This window comes from Sapajus apella, unplaced genomic scaffold (genome assembly GCF_009761245.1).
Source record: "Sapajus apella isolate SASKATOON/1434 unplaced genomic scaffold, GSC_monkey_1.0 scaffold27, whole genome shotgun sequence".
NCBI classification, from domain to species: Eukaryota; Metazoa; Chordata; class Mammalia; order Primates; family Cebidae; genus Sapajus; species Sapajus apella.
The window spans coordinates 24,900,976-24,923,646 of record NW_022436967.1 but is presented as its reverse complement, the minus strand read 5'-3'; the positions used below and the strand labels follow the sequence as shown (position 1 = coordinate 24,923,646).

The 22,671-nt window shown below is 38.0% G+C and overlaps 1 protein-coding gene across 50 annotated transcripts in view; it reads left to right on the top strand.

Annotated features, from left to right (window-relative positions):
• ANK2 (ankyrin 2) overlaps window positions 1-22,671 on the top strand; it is a 675,434-nt gene that overhangs the window by 634,906 nt on the left and 17,857 nt on the right. For 45 of the 50 annotated variants that reach the window (XM_032292516.1, XM_032292517.1, XM_032292524.1 and 42 more), the window contains 6 exons: window positions 2,674-2,796; window positions 5,377-5,409; window positions 7,331-7,352; window positions 17,930-18,004; window positions 20,438-20,569; window positions 22,480-22,623. In XM_032292516.1, the coding sequence (XP_032148407.1) occupies window positions 2,674-2,796; window positions 5,377-5,409; window positions 7,331-7,352; window positions 17,930-18,004; window positions 20,438-20,569; window positions 22,480-22,623 (529 nt within the window). Of the gene's footprint in view, window positions 1-2,673; window positions 2,797-5,376; window positions 5,410-7,330; window positions 7,353-10,148; window positions 16,398-17,929; window positions 18,005-20,437; window positions 20,570-22,479; window positions 22,624-22,671 lie in introns of all 50 variants that reach the window. The other 5 variants (XM_032292510.1, XM_032292509.1, XM_032292511.1 and 2 more) reach the window with 2 other exon arrangements.

Sequence of the window (22,671 nt, the reverse complement as noted above, 5' to 3'; positions counted from 1 at the left end):
TCTAGAGGTCCTAACGCTCAGTCCTCTCAGGTATAGGCTGGTTTTTGTAGGTTTGTTTCCAGTCCTTTTTCACCTATTCATTTCCAGCTGTTCATCAGCAATGAATGACTCCTTTGATTATTTTAACCCCTTATTATTTTTCAAAACATGTGTCTGGAAACCTCTTGTTAAGTTTTCCGAAGATCTTTACTGAGTCTCTCTCATTGTGCCACTTCTGGTTCAATTGCTTTGCCTGATTGATGATAGATTTTTTATTTTTTATTTTTGTTTTATCATACTTAAGTTCTGGGGTACATGTGCAGATTGTACAGGATTATTACATAGGCATACATATGCCGTGGTAGTTTGCTGCCTCCATCACCCCCATTATCTATATTAGGTATTTCTGCTAATGTTATCCCTCCCCAATCCCCCACTCCCTGTTATCCCTCCCTTAGCCCCCCAACCCCCACCAGGCTTTGGTGTGTGATGTTCTCCTCCCTGTGTCCATGTGTTCTCATTGGTCAACACCCACTTATGAATGATGGTTTCCAGCTTCATCCATGTCCCTGCAAAGGACATGAACTCATCCTTTTTTATGGCTGCATAGTATTCCATGGTATATATGTGCCACATTTGCTTTATCTAGTCTATCATTGATGGGCATTTGGGTTGGTTCCATGTCTTTACTATTGTAAACAGTGCCACAATGAACATACGTGTGCATGTGTCTTTATAATAGAACGATTTATAATCCTTTAGGTATATACCCAGTAATGGGATTGCTGGGTCAAGTGGTATTTCTATATCTAGATCCTTGAGGAATTGCCACACTGTCTTCCACAATGGTTGAACTAATTTACACTCCCACCAACAGTGTAAAAGTGCTCCTATTTCTCCACATCCTCTCCAGCATCTGTTGTCTCCAGATTTTTTAATGATCGCCAATATAACTGGAGAGAGATGGTGATTGATGATAGATCCTTACAGATCACCACATTAAGCAGTAACTGCTGAGGGGTAATGGATCTATTTAACACAGACAGCTGTATAATTAAGCTAATGTTTGATATTGTTGGTGTGCAGAATAATTCCACCAACAACCCAATACAAAAATGACCAAAGTGCTTAAGGAAGCATTTCTCCAAAGAAGATATACAGATGGTCAATAAGCACATGAAGAGATGTTCAACAGTGAAGGGAAATGCAGATCAAAACCACGAAGAGATACCGCTGAATACCCATTAGGATGGCTGTTATTAAAACAAACAGAAGAAAACAAACAAATGTTGGGAAGGAAGTGGACAAATTGGGACCCCAATGCATTGCTGGTGGAAATGTAAAATAGTGCAGCCACTTTGGAAAACACTACAGTTTTTCCTCAAAAAGTTAAATATAAAATTAGCATAGACTCAATTACTTGCATATCAATGTTCTTAGCAGTAGCCAAAATGTCCACAAACAGAATGTGGTATACACATGCAATGGAATACTATTCAGCCTTCAAAAGGAAGGAAGTTCTGATTTATGCTACAATATGGTAAATGAAATAAACTAGACACAAAAGAACAAATATTGTATGCTCTCAATTATATGAGGTAACTAGGGTAGTCAAATTCATAAAGACAGAAAGTATTTTTTTTAATTAATTTTTTTGACCTCTCCTTGTAGTGAGATAAAGACAGAATGTAGAAGAGTGGTTGCTAGGGACAGGAAAAGGGGGAATTGAGGAATTATTGTTCAATAGATACAAAATTTCAGTTGGGAAGATTAACAAGTTCTAAAGATGGAAGGTAACGATGATTAGACAACAATGTGAATGTACTTAATGCCACTGAACTGGTCACCTAAAAATGATTAAAATGATAAGCTTTATGTTACATATATTTTATCATAATTTTTTTAAAAAGGAATGAAATTCTGACACAGGATGCAATATGAATGAACTTAGAAAACATTATGCTGAGTAAAATAAGCCAAACAAAAAAGGGTAACTACTGTATGGCTCCATTTTTACCTGTACCTAGCATAGGCAAACGCATAGAGACAGAAAGTAGAATAGTGGTTATTAGGGGCTGGGCAAGAGGGGAATGGGGAGCCATTGTTCAGTGGGGACAGTTTCTGTGTGGGATGAAAAACATTCTGGATAGAGATAATGATTATACAACTTTGCGAATGTGCTTAATGCCACTGAATTTTATACCTCAAAATAGTAAAAATGGTAAGTTTTATGTTATGTATATTTTACCATAATTATTTAAAAAGCTAAGTTCTGATGATCTAATGTACAGCATTAAACTACAGTTAATTGTATGTAATATATTACATACTTGAAATTTACTAAGAGTGATCTCAAGTGTTCTCATCACAAAAAAGGAGGGTGAGGTGATTGATATGTTAATCAGTTTGCCATGGTAATCATTTCACAATGTATACATATATCAAATCATCGTATTTTATACCTTAAATTTATGCATTTTTTTTGTCAACAGTACTTAAATAAAACTAAAAAAGAAAGCTGAATGATTTTTAAAGAGGCTTTCCAGATGGTAAGGAAAAGAGAAAGAGGAAATTGTTTGAGTTCTTACCTAGCATTAACAAATGAATTTTACTTTCCTCTTTAAAGCATCATCTAGTTAAAGTAAATGCTGCATGTTAAATATGGGTGAATCATGCATGTCTTTCTTGTTCAAGGTACGCGATACAACTCAGGAACCTTGCGGACGACTATCATTTATGAAGGAGCCAAAATCCACAAGAGGCCTGGTGCATCAGGCTATTTGCAACTTAAATATCACCTTGCCGATTTATACAAAGGTATTGTAAAATCTGCTGTAGTGCAATTCAGGTAGTGTAGGAATTGACATTTAAATCTTGCATTAGGTCAGTGCAAAAGTAATAGCAAAACCAGCAATTACTTTTGCAATGTCTTAATAAAATGAGTATAAACAAAGACTGAACGCAAGCACATGTAATAATCACGTTTGATTCTCTGTCAAATTTCCAATTTCTACTTAAGAAAAAAAGCAGTGGCACCTGATTTTATGTTAAATGCACTTTGATGCAAAAATTCTATTATTAGGCCGGGCGCGGTGGCTCAAGCCTGTAATCCCAGCACTTTGGGAGGCCGAGGCGGGTGGATCACGAGGTCAAGAGATCGAGACCATCCTGGTCAACATGGTGAAACCCCGTCTCTACTAAAAATACAAAAAATTAGCTGGGCATGGTGGCGCGTGCCTGTAATCCCAGCTACTCAGGAGGCTGAGGCAGGAGAATTGCCTGAACCCAGGAGGCGGAGGTTGCGGTGAGCCGAGATCGTGCCATTGCACTCCAGCCTGGGTAACAAGAGTGAAACTCTGTCTCAAAAAAAAAAAAAAAAAAAAAAAAAAAAAAAAATTCTATTATTATTGGACATGGAAGTGTGAAAATTGGGCTTCAGATTTAACTTTTTGAAGAAATTTTTAAAAATAATTAAATAATTGGCTTTTCTTCATTATTGTTTTCATGTGCTCTCCTGAGACCATACTAGTGCATTTGGCCTTACCAAAATCCTGGAGTTCATCAGCTTCTGTTTACTACCAGTTCACAGGTGGCTTACATATTATTAAATTCAGAGGCGCCTTATGATATTTTATTTTTTCTAAATGATTACCTATTGATCTTACAACTTATCATGTTTTAGGAGTATATAAACTGGTGTGATGGTGTACACCTGTACTCCCTGCTACTCAGGAGGCTGAGGTGAGAGGAGCACTTGAACCCAGGAGTTCAAGGGCAGCTTAGGCAAAATAACTTGTGTAACTTATTGATTAGAATAAAAAATAGTATAAATAGTTGATTAGTTAAAAATATTTGCCTTGTTATGAAGAGTAGATTTAAAACATTGTTGAAAAGAAAAATTTCACTAATTTCTGACCCCAAGTCTACCTACGGGAATTACTTTCTTTTTGAACCTCTCCCCATCACGTAATTCATTAAATACTCTGATTAAATCAAATAAGACAACTAAATTAATTAAGTGTTGTGGATAACTTATGTTTCCTTCTTTTAAAGTTTTTTAACCAATATTTGTTTTGAGTTGGAAGCTCTCACATGGCAATCTGTAGGTGGATGCGGAAGTTGTCAGTGTCTATATGACAGGTTGGGAAGGGTGATGGGTGGTGGCTGCAGAGACCTGGAGGAGAAGTAGGGATATGTTTAACATCCCAAATCTTGACATCAAAACAAAAAATGTCCTATAGTTCTTTTTCTCCACCACAATTATTAAATTTTATATTTGCTTAACCAATTGCTCTTATAAATAGAGATCAACCATATAGAGAAAAGGTCGTCACATTAGGTTTGACATTGTGAATTTTTATTAAATGAATAAAACAAAATATTATTTATATATGTAAATATACATGTAATTCCAAAAATTAAAATATAGAAATGGGCATATTGACCCGAATGAGCATAATTTCATTGTATTCTGATGGTGCAGAATGTATTTTGGGATTTGTATTGCTGATTAGTAGTGAGGCACTGGAGGCAGTATGCCAAATAAGAACCACAAAGAAATACATACTGCTGCGGGCAAGCCACCTAAGTGTTATAGAAAGATGACTGAGCTTTGGCTGATTATAGTGAGCTTTCAGTGTGCTCTAAAGAAAGCATTAATTTTATTATTACATTTTATTTCTAAGTCAACACATATCAGACACAGGTACTAATGGTGTGATGGTCCAGCTATTTTGTAACTCAAAAAGAAAAAAATGCCAGACATTGTACATTGAAAATATACCTTAGAATTTAGTACCTCTTGGCTGGGCACTATGGCTCACACCTGTAATCCCAGCACTTTTGGAGACCAAGACAGGAGGATTGCTTAAGTCCAGAAGTTCAAGACCAGCCTGAGCAACATAACAAGACCCTGTCTCTATTAAAGAAAAGAAAAAAAAAAAAAGAAGAATTTAGTAGTTCTTTGTTATAATAATGCTTCTAAATATTGCCTGTGTATTGAAATTTTTCACCATATGCTTATTTCTAGCTTTTAATATTTTCAACCAATTTCTATAATGACTGGGATATTATCATCGGTATTTCTAAAGACAAATGCCATCCAGTTCATTTAAGGTCAAACTTCAAGACTGCTGTGGTGATCTAGTATCTGAAATTAGTATATTTATAATATTGGTTCTTTTGTCTCTTAAATCTATAAACTTTGTATTTAAGTCAGTCCTCTTTTCTGCCTTTCTTCTGTAAACTGTTAGTAAGAAGAAAACAGTATACTGACCGTATGCTTGCCTGTTAATGCTCATTGAAAGAATGTTTATTTACTCTTTCCTTTTCTTCTGAATACTTTCTACTCTTCCTTCTCTCTTTTTTCCATCTTGCATGGCATCTTGGGGCGGAAAGGAATCAGAGTCAGATCAAGAACAGGAGGAAGAGGTAATTTTATGACAGTGTCACTTGTTAACAGCTGTGTCATGATATAACCACTAACTAATAAGAGCACATAGCCTGTGTTCTTAGAAGGGGTAGGCAGTTCTTAGTAATTAAAGGGGCACAATTTTACTTAACCTCTGTAAGCCTGTTTTCTCATCTTGTGGACTAACTTAAGGTAATAGTAAAATTTCACTATAAATTGTTGCCAGTCTCTAAATTTCTCCACCGACTATTAAGAGCTAAACCATCATCTCAGGGGTTCTTAGTCTGAAGACATCTAGTGGTTGAAACTCTTTTTATACTAAGACATTATAAATGTCTAAATTTTTAATTAATTAATTTTTAATTAAATGTCTTAGTACATTTTTAATGTACTAATACATAATTTGCCTTTTAAACTTCTATATCCTCACAAACTACAGAGGAGTCTTCCAGAGGCTATACTACGTGTGATGATATTGCCACTCTGGCAATTAATGGAATGTATGCTTGCATACTCTTAGGTTCCAGCATTTTCTGAGCTTTCATTTGTAATACAGATATCTATTTATACATATCACACACCATTAGAAGTTTTTCAGGTTCCTCAGTAATTTTTAGGAGTGTAAGGGGGCCCTAAGACCAAAAAGTTTAATAAGCACTGAGACCAAAAAGCTTTAAGAAGCATATAGTCAATTCCTTAGACTATAATATTATAATGCAGAACTATACTACTACTACTAATTTCTTATAAAGTGGGATCTTTACTGTTGCACATGCCTCATCAATATTGATCTCTCACAACCACCTATAAGGTGTCTATTATTAAATATTACATTATAGATGAAGAAAGCAAATCTTAGAGAGGTTACCTGGAATAAATAGCCGTATGAATTATACCTGCTTGAATATTTAAAGCAAATGTGTTGGTCTCCCTTACAAAGATCTGAAAATGCCCAAATATAATAGAAGTGAAAAACGTAAATGGAAAACTTAATATATTTGTTTCTAACATAGATGCATGTTGGCTATATGTAAATATTTTCAAATATAGTTTTCTTTTTTAATGTTATTCCAATGCATTCAAAATAAAAAATATAAAGAAAAATATAATAAATACCCTTGTACCCGCCCGCTTAAAATGCAAGGCCTTACCAGTTTAGAAGATGACCCTGGATTCATTTTTTTTTTCTGATATCTTGGCAATGGAGCAGGGTGAGAAGGGTGATTATAAACTCGCTGTCCTGCTGTACATAGCCATATACACAACTGACTTAAGGCTGAAGTCATTCTTTCCCTCAACCACACAGATACTCTTGGTTTTATATACTCAATTTCCTTCCTGTACTCAGTGACCCTACTGCCACAGCTGTTAAAAATGATAGGAAAGCCACCTTTGTCATGTTCACAAATCACTTTTTTTATTAGATAATTTTCCTACTGAATACTTTCTGGAACTATTCAGAGCAATAGATCCAGTTTATATTCTTTTCAGGATCTGGAATGCTGGCTTGTTATTAATGATAATGAAGCTACTTCTATAGAACATATCACCCTGGCATTGCTGTTTGTCATTATTTCCTTTTTCTCCACTAACTTAATGGATACTGATTAGTTAATACTGACTTCACTGTTTTTCTGATTTATTCCCTAATAAATATGTATTTTAACATCAAAACCAGCCTGGATCAGATCTCCCGAGGATTAACATGTTAGAAAGGACTTTCTACCTGTCGTGTGTAGAAAACAGAATTTTTTTTTTCTAAAATCCAGATAAGAATCATGGAGATTCTCAGGAAAAACTGTAGCAAAAATACTCTGACCTTCCTATAGCTATGATGTTGCCCCACGTTTATAATTATGAATAGGAGCTTTTTGTGCACACCAGGGGCTATGAGCTAATGCAGTATTTGTAACCATTCAATTTATGTATGTTTTCTTTCAGATCGATATGACATCAGAAAAAAGTAAGAATTTAAATAAAATTGAGTTTGTTTGAAAGCTGGCTACCATAAAAAGAAGCATGAATTAAAATGCAAGCTAGTTGCTATTACTAACCACTCTAGTAATTAAATTTTTATATTATCCTTATTAATCATTAATATATTTATAAAAGCAGCTTGGCCAGTTAAATTACAAATGTACCTAATTTGTGAGCTATTTAGCAGTAAAATGCAGTGATTATTCATCTAAGCATTCACTTTCTTTTGACATCCTTGTTAACCCTGGTATTGCTGTTATGCTTGTTTAGAAACCCACCCTACCGTTTTGTCCATTTGTTAGCATAACATTGTCATCTCATTATTTTTTAAGCACTGACATGACAGTATCACTTTTTATGTAATGCAGTAGTGACTTCTGTAGAGAGCTAATTATTTTTGTAGGATACACCTGCAAAAGTGATACTGTCTAATAGCTTTTAGCTGATGCTAACTCCATCCAACACCTGCCGCCTCCCCCACCCCTCCCTTGCACTTTTTACTGTGGTGAAGTGTTTGTAACCAACGTCTTTAGGGCTGAGGTCTAACAGGCTTCTGTGAAAACTTTCTGGAAAAAATCAAAACAAAAACAAAAACGAAGAGCAAATAATGCAAAAATTAAAACTCCCTGGTGAAATTACTAATCACAACAGCATTTTATTATAGGGCTAATTTTAAATAATGATGCAAATCCCAAACCTGATCTAGTAGAGATAGAAATGGTTTTTACAGACCTTAAAAGAGCTGTCTTAGAGCTCATTTCAGGTTTGTAATATCCAATTGACATTTTAGTTTGTTGGACTATTTCTAGTGACTCTCTGGCTTCTTGTGGAAACTTCAGTTGAATTTTACAGATTTCTGCTTTTGTGCCTCAAATGCTTTTTAAAAATCTGATTTTTAAAGTTTATTGATTTTAAGATCAATAAACTTTATTTCAGAGTTTATTTTGATTTACTGTATTTCAGAGTGTATTCCCAAAAGGAGAAAACATAGAACCATGTTTAATATGGTCATCTGGCCCTATACAATGATCTGAGGGCTTTTTTTAAAGTCCTAGGACAATGTATTTTACTACCAATTTACTGAAGTTGCTTTGAATGAGGCTTACCCTCAGGTTAAATCATTATTCAGATCTGGAATATTTGAGATTCTGGATATTTTCATTGGTTTATATAATTGAAAAGAATTGTATTGGTATAAATTACATTAATATATTTATATCTGTAAATTCACATACTGTATGTCAACAAATACAGATTCTCCCAAGAGAAAGCACTTTGTTTATATGACATATCACATTGCCTTAATTGATTCCTTTTTTAAGTGATTTTACTGTATTCTCTCACTTTCTTCTTCAGAACCACTCCGTTTATTTAAATAGCCCCTTACTTTGCTCCTCTGATACAAACTAGTAAGAATAAAAAATTAATTCATCCATCCGGCTCAATTGTTAACAAAAAAAAAAAAAAAAAAGGAAGAAAAAAATATTACCGTGTTGCTATAATGCCATGGATTTTCCTGAATGATTTCTAGGTGTTTTGAGTGTTTCAAAAGTTTCAAATACAGACTTACATTTGCTTTTACTTTAAAGATAATCATTAAATAATCTTCATCTAGGTGTAAACTAATCTCTAAGAAGGGCTCTGTGGAATGGACTCTCACCTGAAGTCTTTTTATGAGTACATTTTAAAACAGTTGACTGAGTTTTCTTTCTTACCTTTAATAGCTGTAAGACCCCATAACCTAAGCCTCAAATATACCACCTTCAGCAGCTTATGCATAGATTTGTAGGGAAATAAGTACACTTCACCACAGTAACGTTTTCCATATCTGTTCTAAATTCCTGCCATCCTCCTGCCCATGCGTTTCAGCAAGGCCACCTCTCCCGGCAGTTTTACTCCACCTTTGCTTTGCATGGAAATAACTTGGCTTACATAAACTGTGCGTGTGTCCTGTGTGACTGTCTCTGACTTGGGTTGCCATGCATCACATTTTAACTTTGGACTCACATATAAGTTTAATCACAATTGTTGTTTCTGTTGTTTTTCTTTCCTTTCCTTTATTTCCCTCCTTGGTCTGTCCATTCTGTGTCTAAACAAGGAGGTTGCTCCAAGGAAAGGACCATGCCTTGTAGTACCAGACTGTTTGTTTCATTGTTAGGTGTGAATTTCCCTTAGATGAAATGCCGGTTTGCAGCTGATTCAGATATATTTTATATAGTCTTTGTATACGGGTAGAACTAAACATACTGAATTTCAGATTTTTATATGATTAAAAATGTATATACATCATTAGATGTGACTCTGAGCTTGCTACTACTGGCTTTCTCCTAGAGGAAATCAACTTTCTGCAATTTCTAATGCTTTTTTTCTTATTTTTTCCACATGGTTGTTTTTTGTTTTTCAACATTGATCTGTAACATCCGAACAATCTTGAGATACCTTTGTGTAATTTCACTGTGTTTTTTGTTTTGATATGTAAATGGGTTTTTTGTGTGTATGTGTGTCTTGTTTTAGCTTTGTTGTATGTGTGGATGTGCTACAAGTGAGAAAAATTAAGCAAGTTATTTCCTGCTCATTTTTCCTTTTCAGTTTTTTTTTTTTTTTCGTTAGCCTTGCTTTGCTCTTGTACCCTGAGGCCTTGTGGATCTACCATTCCCAGTCCATTTTGTTGCCCCTCCCACCACAACAGGAAAAGACGCTGTGTCGTTTCAGTCCTGATTACATTTGCCAATATCTTTTTTGATTTCCATTTTACTTTCAATGTTTTTCATTCACATCAAAGATGATGAGACAGAATCTACAGAAACATCTGTCCTGAAAAGTCACCTGGTTAATGAAGTTCCTGTCCTAGCAAGTCCGGACTTGCTCTCTGAAGTTTCTGAGATGAAACAAGATTTGATCAAAATGACCGCCATCTTGACCACAGATGTGTCTGATAAGGCAGGTTCTATTAAAGTGAAGGAGCTGGTGAAGGCTGCTGAGGAAGAGCCAGGAGAGCCTTTTGAAATCGTTGAAAGAGTTAAAGAGGACTTAGAGAAAGTGAATGAAATCCTGAGAAGTGGAACCTGCACCAGAGATGAAGGCAGTGTGCAGCGCTCTCGGTCTGAGAAAGGATTAGTGGAAGAGGAATGGGTTATTGTCAGTGATGAGGAAATAGAAGAGGCTAAACAAAAAGCACCTTTAGAAATCACTGAATATCCATGTGTAGAAGTTAGAGTAGATAAAGAGATCAAAGGAAAAGTAGAGAAAGACTCAACTGGGCTAGTGAACTACCTTACTGACGAACTGAATTCCTATGTGCCTCCTCCCAAAGAGCAGCCACAGACAGTTCAAGATAAGGCAGGGAAGAAAAGTGAGGCTCTGTCTGTTGGCAGGAGCTCTGAAAAGGAAGGGAAAGACAAACCCCCAGATGAGACACAGAGTACACAGAAACACAAACCAAGCTTGGGAATAAAGAAGCCAGTGAGAAGGAAATTAAAAGAAAAGCAGAAACAAAAAGAGGAAGGTTTACAAGCTAGTGCAGAGAAAGCTGAACTTAAAAAAGGTAGTTCAGAAGAGTCATTAGATGAAGACCCAGGTTTAGCCCCTGAACCTCTTCCCACTGCCAAGGCCACATCTCCTTTGATAGAAGAAACTCCCATTGGTTCTATAAAGGACAAAGTAAAGGCCCTTCAGAAGCGAGTGGAAGATGAACAGAAAGGTCGAAGCAAGTTGCCCATCAGAGTCAAAGGCAAGGAGGACGTGCCAAAAAAAAACACCCACAGGACACATCCAGCTGCGTCACCCTCTCTGAAGTCAGAGAGACATGCACCAGGGTCTCCGTCCTCTAAAACAGAAAGACACTCTGCTCTTTCCTCTTCTGCAAAAACTGAAAGGCACCCTCCAGTATCACCATCAAGTAAAACTGAGAAACACTCACCTGTGTCACCCTCTGCAAAAACGGAAAGACATTCACCTGTGTCATCATCGAGTAAAGCTGAGAAACACTCACCTGTATCACCCTCGACAAAAACGGAAAGGCATTCCCCTGTGTCATCTACAAAAACAGAAAGACACCCGCCTATTTCACCTTCAGGCAAAGCAGACAAACGTCCACCTGTATCACCTTCTGGGAGAACAGAAAAACACCCACCAGTATCCCCTGGGAGAACAGAAAAACGCTTGCCTGTTTCGCCCTCCGGAAGAACAGACAAGCACCCACCTGTATCAACCGCTGGGAAAACTGAGAAGCACCTGCCTGTGTCACCTTCTGGCAAAACAGAAAAGCAACCACCTGTATCCCCCACTTCAAAAACAGAGAGGATCGAGGAAACCATGTCTGTTCGGGAGTTGATGAAGGCTTTTCAGTCAGGCCAGGACCCTTCTAAACATAAAACTGGACTCTTTGAGCACAAATCAGCAAAACAAAAGCAGCCACAAGAGAAAGGTAAAGTTCGGGTAGAAAAAGAAAAGGGGCCAATATTAACCCAGAGAGAAACTCAGAAAACAGAGAATCAGACCATCAAACGAGGTCAGAGACACCCAGTAACGGGCGTGACAGAATCCAAAAGAGGAGTTCGTGCTTCCTCCGTAGGGATTAAGAAAGAAGATGCAGTCGCAGAAAAGGAGAAAAGTCTCAGCCACAAAATACCTGAACCTGTTCAGTCAGCACCTGAAGAAGAAAGCCACAGAGAAAGTGAAGTCCCCAAAGAAAAGGTGGCTGATGAGCAGGGAGATATGGATCTCCAGATCAGCCCAGATAGGAAAACCTCCACTGACTTCTCTGCAGTCATTAAGCAAGAGTTGGAAGACAATGACAAATACCAACAATTCCGACTGAGCGAGGAGACAGAAAAGGCACAGCTTCACTTAGACCAAGTACTCACTAGTCCTTTCAACACGACATTTCCCCTCGACTACATGAAAGATGAGTTCCTTCCAGCTCTGTCTTTACAGAGCGGTGCTTTAGATGGCAGTTCTGAAAGTCTAAAGAACGAGGGGGTAGCAGGCTCTCCGTGTGGCAGCCTGATGGAGGGGACCCCTCAGATTAGTTCAGAAGAAAGCTATAAGCATGAGGGCCTAGCAGAGACCCCTGAGACAAGCCCAGAAAGTCTTTCTTTCTCACCAAAGAAAAGTGAGGAGCAAATTGGGGAAACAAAGGAAACCACCAAGGTAGAAACCACCACAGAAATTCATACAGAAAAAGAGCATTCTGCAACCAAAGACATTACTGGTGGCTCTGAAGAGCAAGGTGCCACAGTCACTGAGGGCTCAGAGACCTCTACTGAGGGTTTTCAGAAAGAGGCCACTCTAGAGTCTCCCAAAGACACAGGTCCCAAAAGAGAAGATGATTGCACAGACAGCTGTAGTGTAGCATTAGCAAAAGAGACACCCACGGGACTGACTGAGGAGGCAGGCTATGATGAAAGTCAAAGTACCTTTGGTAGTTCAGCCCACAAGACACAAACTGATGGTGAGGCTCAGGAATTCACAGCCACGTTAGAGGAGACAAAGGCCTCGCCGCTGCCTGAGGCTTCTGTAAAGACAGATACAGAAACTGAATCAAAGCCTCAGGGAGTCATTAGAAGTCCCCAAGGGTTAGAACTTGCACTCCCTAGCCGAGATAGTGAAGTCCTCAGCGCTGTGGCTGATGACTCATTAGCAGTGAGCCACAAAGACTCTCTGGAAGCCAGCCCTGTGCTAGAAGATAACTCCTCACACAAAACCCCTGATTCTCTGGAACCAAGTCCTCTGAAAGAATCCCCTTGCCGTGACTCTCTGGAAAGCAGCCCTGTTGAACCAAAGATGAAGGCTGGAATTTTTCCAAGTCACTTTCCTCTTCCTGCAGCTGTTGCCAAAACAGAACTCTTGATGGAAGTGGCCTCTGTGCGGTCCCGGCTACTCCGAGACCCTGACGGCAGTGCTGAGGATGACAGTCTTGAGCAGACATCGCTCATGGAGAGCTCAGGGAAGAGCCCCCTTTCTCCTGACACCCCCAGCTCTGAGGAAGTCAGCTACGAGGTTACACCCAAAACCACAGATGTAAGTACACCAAAACCAGCTGTGATTCATGAATGTGCAGAGGAGGATGATTCAGAAAATGGGGAGAAAAAGAGGTTCACACCCGAAGAGGAGATGTTTAAAATGGTAACCAAAATCAAAACGTTTGATGAACTTGAACAGGAAGCAAAGCAGAAAAGGGACTACAAAAAAGAACCCAAACAAGAAGAATCTTCTTCATCCTCTGACCCAGATGCTGACTGTTCAGCAGATGTGGATGAACCAAAACATGTAGGCAGTGAGGAGGATGAAAGTGGTGTCCCTGTATTAGTAACTTCAGAGAGCAGGAAGGTGTCTTCCTCCTCGGAAAGTGAGCCTGAGTTGACACAGCTAAAAAAAGGTGCTGACTCGGGTCTCTTACCAGAACCAGTGATTCGAGTTCAACCTCCTTCTCCACTTCCATCCAGCATGGACTCCAATTCTAGCCCAGAAGAAGTACAGTTCCAGTCTATCGTTTCCAAACAATATACTTTCAAGATGAGTGAAGACACTCAGGAAGAGCCAGGCAAATCAGAAGAAGAAAAAGATTCTGAATCCCATTTAGCTGAAGACAGTCATGTAGTTTCCACTGAGGGTGCAGACACGTCTTGTGATAAGCTAAACAGAGACACTGATCAGCCAAAAACCTGTGATGGCGATGGATGTGAGGCCATGAGTCCTAGCAGCTCAGTTGCTCCTGTCTCTTCAGGTCTGCAGAGTCCGACTGGTGATGATGTTGATGAACAGCCAGTCATCTATAAAGAATCATTAGCTCTCCAAGGCACTCATGAAAAAGACACAGAAGGAAAAGAGCTTGATGTTTCCACAGCAGAATCTTCACAAGTAGATTGCCCCAGTGAAAGCTTTTCATCTTCGTCCTCTTTCCCTCATTGTTTAGTATCTGAAGGAAAAGTATTGGATGAAGACATATCTGCCACATCTTCTACTCAAAAAACAGAGGTCACAAAAACTGATGAAACATTTGAGAACTTAACAAAGGACTGCCCCACTCAAGACTCATCCATTACTACTCAAACAGATAGATTTTCCATAGATGTTCCCATGTCCAACCTAGCTGAGACTGATGAAATCTATGATCCTCAAATCACTAGCCCTTATGAAAATGTCCCGTCCCAATCTTTTTTCTCTAGTGAAGAAAGCAAAACCCAGACAGATGCAGATCACCCCACAAATTTTCACTCTTCTGAAGTGTATTCTGTTACCATCACATCCTCTGCTGAAGACGTAGTGGCAAGCTCCTCTGGTGGAACTGTTTTAAGCAAAGAATCTAATTTTGAGAGCCAGGGCCTAAAAATGGAATCCCAACAAGAAAGTACCTTGTGGGAAATCCAATCAGACAGTACCTCTTCATCTCTCGAGCCTACTATGCCAGCTACAACAGCAGTTGTTGGTGAACAAATAAGCAAAGTCATCATCACAAAAACTGATGTGGATTCTGATTCCTGGAGTGAAATTCGGGAAGACGACGAAGCCTTTGAGGCTCGTGTGAAAGAGGAAGAACAAAAGATATTTGGTTTGATGGTAGACAGACAATCACAGGGTACCACCCCTGACACCACTCCTGCTAGGACCCCAACTGAAGAGGGTACCCCAACAAGTGAGCAAAACCCATTTCTGTTTCAGGAAGGAAAATTGTTTGAAATGACCCGAAGTGGTGCCATCGATATGACCAAAAGGTCCTATGCAGATGAAAGTTTTCACTTTTTCCAAATTGGTCAAGAATCCAGGGAAGAGACTCCCTCTGAAGATGTGAAAGAAGAGGCTGCGGGGGCTGAGCCACTACAGCTGGAGACATCAGTTGAGTCACTAGTGCTTTCAGAATCAAAAGAAGCAGTGGATGATGAAGCTGACTTACTTCCAGAAGACCTGAGTGAGGAAGTAGAGGAAATACCTGCTTCAGATGCTCAACTTAACTCCCAAATGGGGATTTCAGCCTCCACTGAAACACTGACAAAAGAAGCTGTTAGTGTAGGGGCCAAGGACCTCTCCACCATGCAAACGGGTGATACACCTCATCTGCCTGATGTAAAGCAGGTATCCTGCCCTGACTCTTCTGAACTAGTTGTACAAGCCCAGTTAGATTTTTCCACAGTCACCAGGTCTGTTTATTCAGATAAAGGTGATGCCTCTCCTGATTCTTCCCCAGAAGAACAGAAATCAGTGATTGAAATTCCTACTGCACCCATGGAGAATGTGCCTTCTACTGAAAGCAAATCCAAAATTCCTGTAAGGACTATGCCCACTTCCACCCCAGCACTTCCATCTGCAGAGTATGAGAGTTCACTCTCTGAAGATTTTCTATCCAGTGTAGATGAAGAAAATAAGGAGGATGAAGCAAAACCAAAGTCCAAACTCCCTGTCAAAGTACCCCTCCAAAGAGTCGAACAGCAGCTCTCAGATCTAGACACCACTGTCCAGAACATAGTGGCTCCTCAGGGACAGGACATGACAAGCATCACACCTGATAATAGGAGCAAATCTGAATCTGATGCTAGTTCTTTGGACTCAAAGATCAAATGCCCAGTAAACACCAGAAGTTACACTGAGACAGAAACAGAGAGCAGAGAGAGGGCAAAGGAACTTGAGTTAGAATCAGAAGAAGGGGCCACACGACCAAAGATACTTGCATCCCGATTGCCAGTTAAGAGCAGAAGCACCACATCTTCCTGCAGGGGGGGCATGAGCCCCACAAAAGAAAGTAAGGAGCATTTCTTTGACCTTTACAGAAATTCCATAGAATTCTTTGAGGAGATTAGTGATGAGGCTTCCAAGTTAGTGGATAGGCTGACACAGTCAGAGAGGGAGCAGGAACTAGTTTCAGACGATGAAAGTAGTAGTGCCCTGGAAGTTTCAGTAATTGAAAATCTGCCACCTGTTGAGACCGAGCACTCAGTTCCTGAGGACATCTTTGACACAAGGCCCATTTGGGATGAGTCTATTGAGACTCTGATTGAACGCATCCCTGATGAAAATGGCCATGACCATGCTGAAGGTATTTGCCAGCCACTGGGATTCCCTGTGCTACGCATGTCATAAAATTGATATAGTTTCTTTGTATGTTTGTTTTATTTGATGATTTGTGTCTCATTTTCTTTAAGCTTTCTGTAGTGACTAATGTGTTTGTGTAAGCCCTTTGTGTTTTGTGCTTTCTTTGTATATTCTTGTCTAAGAAAACAATCTCAAGATTGAGTAATGAGAATGCTTATGGAAAACATAAACATAATAACCAGGCAATAGTGATCTTGCCTTTCTTTAGCCTCTGCACGTAATAAGGCCATGCGAGCTTTGAGTTTTGTTGTTCTGAAGTCCCAAGCTTAGACTCAAATTAAGCACTTTTGCACATGAATATATTGGATTTTGTTTCATAGCATAAAGACTCATTGCTTTTCTTCTTACCTTTGCATACTTTAAAATAATTTGCACTTACAATTTTGTAATCATTAGGAAGCCATTTGCTTGAGAAGATTTCACATAACATGAAATTCTCATTGTTATGGATTTGTTTTTGATTCAGAAAGGTTGGATTTCAGATACCATTGGTAAATACTTTAAGCAAACAAACCTAAGGTAAAAATATGCTTTTCATTTATGTGGTAGATGAATGGAGAATGTATTCAAATTAGATGCAGCAGACAACAAAAACTCAAACTTTGCACAGTTTAAGTTGACTGTGAGGGCTTTTTAAGTTATAAAAAAGGAAACCATAGATGGCTTTGAAAAGTAGCCTGTGTTCTTCCAATATCTCTGCAATGAAGACTGTTATTCCTAAATTTGCCTAAATTTGGGTTATGCAAAATTTCCTATACCATGGTGTAAAATGCTGCCCATCAATCAGTGGGAGTTAAAATGAATGGGAAGATTATAATTTACGAGTAAGTAGTATATAAGCTTAATAGCAAGCAGGCAGAAACTTTGTCCAAAAGACATGTATGCATACAAATACAATATACACATTTAAATACATGTACTTTTATCCTCGTTTCTCCAAGGTCACCAGGGCCAAGGCAAATGTTTCTGGCCATACTAATCAGGATGGTCTGATCAACTCATGATTGAGATCTCTTGTGACTCTCTGATGTGATTCCTTTCAGAGATGACCTGAAAATGATCTATCCCTCCACAAGCAATAATAGGAGGTCCTAGCCAATTGCTCCACTTCTGCATCCCATTTATGATTTCTCTGGTGTTCCATGAACAAGATGGTGATCTTCTGGTGGGCAGTATTCTCTCTGATAATTTAAAAGAAAAGTCATAAGACTACTAGAAATCAGCAACTTATATAATTATGTCTAATAACTAGTCTTGATTAAAGAGATATGGAAGCAGATGGTTTTCATGATTCATATTAGATCTATTCCCCATTCCACCCCAGAAATCAGACACACAATATGATCTGAAATGTAATATATAGTTAGTGCTTTCAAGTATTTGGAGAAGTGACTTCCTTTCTTTGAATGAATCAGTACTGTGGTTCCTCTCCTGTCATAGACAACCTTTGGCCATTCTGTTTTTGACCTTCTCCAGATCCACAGGATGAGCAGGAACGGATCGAGGAAAGGCTGGCTTATATTGCTGATCACCTTGGCTTCAGCTGGACAGGTAAAAAGAATGTGACCCAGTTTTCGAATAAAACCTGACATAGATGCATCAGTCAAGGGTCATTAACAACATAAAAGATATCCCCACCCTTTTCTTGAGAAAGAATATATAAAAAGAAGAATAAACTAAGAACTAGAAAACCTGGGCTCTGCATCAGTTAATGATGTAGCCGAGGGCAGGCCTTTTGTCATCTCTGAAATTTAGAATAATAAAACTTTCTATTTGAAGATTTAGAGAACATAGCAACCTTCAGGAACCTTCTTTGGCAGTTGTAGAGATCTAAATTAGAGGGAGATTATTACGTTTCATATCAATTTTAGACGTAATTATTATCAAATTTAATGTGAAATTTAACCAGGGCTACTTCTTTTAGATACCTTATGTCAAAACTCTTCATAGTAAACAACCCTAAAATTTGCTTTGGCTAAGCGTTAAAACACACATGAATGAGATATTTTACTAATATTTTTGAGAAATGAGAGTGTTTAAGTATAGAAATTTTATGTTAATTTATTAAGAAAATGAAATCTAAAATTAATATACTTTATAAATTATGATTTGTAGGTTTTAAAAACTATACTTTTTCATCTACCTGTGACTTAGCATATTAAAGCAAGATTGTCAGTCTGGTTTAATTTTTTTAAGTCTTTTTTTTTTTTTTAATATCACTGTGACTACTTCAAAGAGACAAACATTATAAAGTAATATTCTTCTCCTTTCAATTTCTTAGATTTGACGATGAATAGGAGCCTGTAATACTCATAAAGATAACTAATAATTTAGAGTAAGTGACTGGAAACAGGAGGAGTAGCCATTTTCTCGCTTTTAAGTATTTTAAAGTAATGCTTACATACTGATCAAACTTAATTAATTCAGGGATTTAGGGGAGACAATGGTACCAAGCTATTCCTGACTGACTTACTAGAAAACATTCAGAAGTATTTCTTTTGCTCTTTAAATATGTTTGTACTCATACCTATATATTAAACGCAGTATGTATATATTTGGTAAAAATTCAAACCTACCACCATATAGAATGACATAAAATGAAAAGTAAATATGGCTCTCACACATTTCTTCTAGCCTTGTGCCTCAGAGGTAACTACTAATACTTTCTCATGCTTTTAGAAAAAATATACAATGCCTATATTTATGCCTGTTATTTAAAAGTAGGGAAAATATTTACTGAATAATATTCCTCATAAATAGTCTGTTAACATAGAGATATGTATTTCATTCTTTTAAGGGGCTATTTAATTCCACTATATGGAAGTTCTATAATTTTGTCAATGGCCTTGTTGACGGGCTTTAGGTGGTTTCCTGGTAATGGCAAAAAGTATTCTTGTGCATTGGTATATTTTTGTGAGCATATCTATAGGGTATATTCTTAGAAGTAGAATTGCTGGGAAAAAAGATACATATATTTTTAATTTTGAAAGATATTGTCCAATTTCCTTTAAAAGAAGTCACCCCATTTACACACCCACACACGCATACATACATCCCATAATGTATAAGCATCCATATGTAATAGTTTGCTTATTGTTTTGTTTGTTTTGTTTTGTAGAGAGAGGATCTTGCTCTATTGCCTAGGTCAGAGTGTAGTGGCACAATCATAGCTCACTGTAACATCAAACTCCCAGGCTCAAGTGATCCTCCAGCCCCAGCCTCCTGAGTTGCTAGGACCTCAGGCAAACACTGCCACACTCAGCTAATTTTTTAAAATTATTTTTTGTAGAGGTGGGATCTTACTGTGTGGCCCAGGCTGGTCTTTAGCTTTTGACCTCAAGCAACCCCTACTACCTCAGCCTCCTAAAGTTCTAGGATTACAGGCATAAGCCACTCGGCCTACCCAATCCATATGGAATGTTAATAGAATTCAAAGGAAGACTTTGTGTCTTCTTCCCTGGATTAATTAATGCTTCCTCTACCTCTTATTCACATGACATCAAATCAAATGAAGGAATTTATCCAACCACCATAATATAGCTACAACTAATATTTATCAAAGTATCCAGAAACAGGATTTATAATACTTAAAGTATCACCTATGTTAATTAAAGGGAAATTTTTTTTTCTCTTGTTATCAGTCATTTATTTTCTATTATCTTGCTTAAAAGTATAAGCAAGTATTAATGATCTCATTTGCATTTTGGAATCAAATGGGCTTGAATTATACATATCTTATCATCACTACCTCACACTTACTATTTTCAGTATGCAGTGATCAATTCTATACCCAGTTTTTGGGGGGAAAATGCACACTTAATACTAGAAGAAAAAAGGCATGTAAGAGTCACTTCTAATATGTAGAAATAAAAGAACCCAAATACCACAATATAAAGAACACATTATTTACAAAATCACAAAGCAAGTTGTAGAGACTGGAACTTTGATGTTAATGTGTTTACAAAGTAGTTTTTTATCTTCTAGAATTAGCAAGAGAACTGGATTTTACTGAGGAGCAAATTCATCAAATTCGAATTGAAAATCCCAACTCTCTTCAAGACCAGAGTCATGCACTGCTGAAGTACTGGTTAGAAAGGGATGGGAAACATGCTACAGGTAAGTGGGGAACTATGTGTATATTGGGCTAAAGTTGGACATGTCTTGCTCAACAACTACATCTTGCAAATTCCGTAAAATAGTAAAGTAACAAATGCCATTAATTGAATTGCGACAAGTCATTGAGTAATATCATTTTGTTCAATGTCATTTCCTTATAACGTTGATGAGGAAAAATAATCAATTCCCAGCAAGGCCACTGTTTGCGTGTAGTTTTTGTATCCTTTCCATGTTTGTGTGGCTGTTTCCTCAGTATTCCAGTTTCCTCCCACATCCCAAAGATGTGCACATTAATTTCACTTATGTTTCTACATTATCCCAGTCTGAATGGGTGTGTGTGTGTGTGTGTGAATGCACCCTGCAATGGGATGGCATCCTCTCCTGGTTGGTTCCCATGGAAAGTGCTCTGAGCTGCTAGGTTAAGTTCCAGCCACTTGAGACCCTGAACTGAATAAGGGGATTGGGAAAAGAATGAATGAATGAATGAATGAATGAATGAATACAAACTATTGTCAAATAAAAACGTGTACAGTGTATAATAATTATACAAGTGCATGAAATAAATGATGCCTTAGGAAAGTGCTCAGCAAGCCCACCATATTTGTTATTGTTTGTTTATGAACGGCACGGTGAGAGGAGGTGCTCCTTACATTTTTCACTTTGCAAAGATTTATTCCTTGATTGAACCCCACCACCACTATGACCACCATCACTCACTGGTTCCTCAAAAATTGAATAATTATCTTACTTATATTTATTAATCTTTCTTAAATGTATGTGTAACTCATTTTCACTTCAGTGTTTAGTATTGAAAGTGTTTGGGGTTTTATTTAGAAGTTTGACAGTGTTTTGTGACCAGAACATTGTTTTCTAAGAACCTACCAATGATGTTGAGTGACAACTTAGTGAACTACTCTAAGCAAATGAGAACATGTTACTGTCACTTCTAAAGTATGCGTGTTGCATAAAGACTCTTGCATGATATGTGTATGAACAGCATTAAGTGTAGGAAATGATAACAACCCTCACTTCTAACAGTAATGTTAGTCAAGCCCTAATGTTTTTTTGTTTTTTGTTTTTTTTTGAGACGGAGTTTCGCTCTTGTTACCCAGGCTGGTGTGCAATGGCGCGATCTTGGCTCACCGCAACCTCCGCCTCCTGGGTTCAGGCCATTCTCCTGCCTCAGCCTCCTGAGTAGTGGGACTACAGGCATGTGCCACCATGCCCACCTGATTTTTTGTAGTTTTTAGTAGAGACGGGGTTTCACCGTGTTGACCAGGATGGTCTCGATCTCTTGACTTCGTGATCCACCTGCCTCGGCCTCCCAAAGTGCTGGGATTACAGGCGTGAACCACCGCGCCCGGCCGCCCTAATGCTTTTTAAATATTGATAAGTGGACACAGTTGCTTTATTTAGCATTGTTTCTTGATAGTGCATTACCTCTGTTTCTGCTTCCTTTACTCATAAATAACATCCAGTCTACATTTATCATTGCTTCTCTTTACATTCTTCTAAGTAGGAGTGTCAGATTTAGCAAATAAAAACAGAACAGCTCCCAGTTAAATTTAAGTTTCAGGTGGTCAGAAAATACGTTTTTAGAATGAGCATGTCCCATGTAGTATTTGGGGCATATTTATACTAAAGAAGTATTTGTTTTTGATCTGCAATTCAGGTATGACAGGTGTCCTGTATGTTATCTGACAATTCTATGTTTAGGGCTTGTGCCCGTGCTGTGCCATCTTTTTTGTACGTATCTCTTTTGTCTGTTTGCTTATTTGTACAAAGACATTTAACTAGGCTTTGATTGTTTCCTATACAGATATCAAAAATTTAGTAAGGCAGTTGAGTGAAAAAGATTTTTAAAGGAATACCTCTCAGTTGTAATAAATGCTCTTTTTCTAATATGTCAGATACCAACCTCATTGAATGTCTCACTAAGATCAACCGAATGGACATTGTTCATCTCATGGAGACCAACACAGAACCTCTCCAGGAACGCATCAGTCATAGTTATGCAGAAATTGAACAGACCATTACACTGGATCATAGTGAAGGTCAAACTGTGTGTGTGTGTGTGTGTGTGTGTGTGTGTGTGTGTGTGT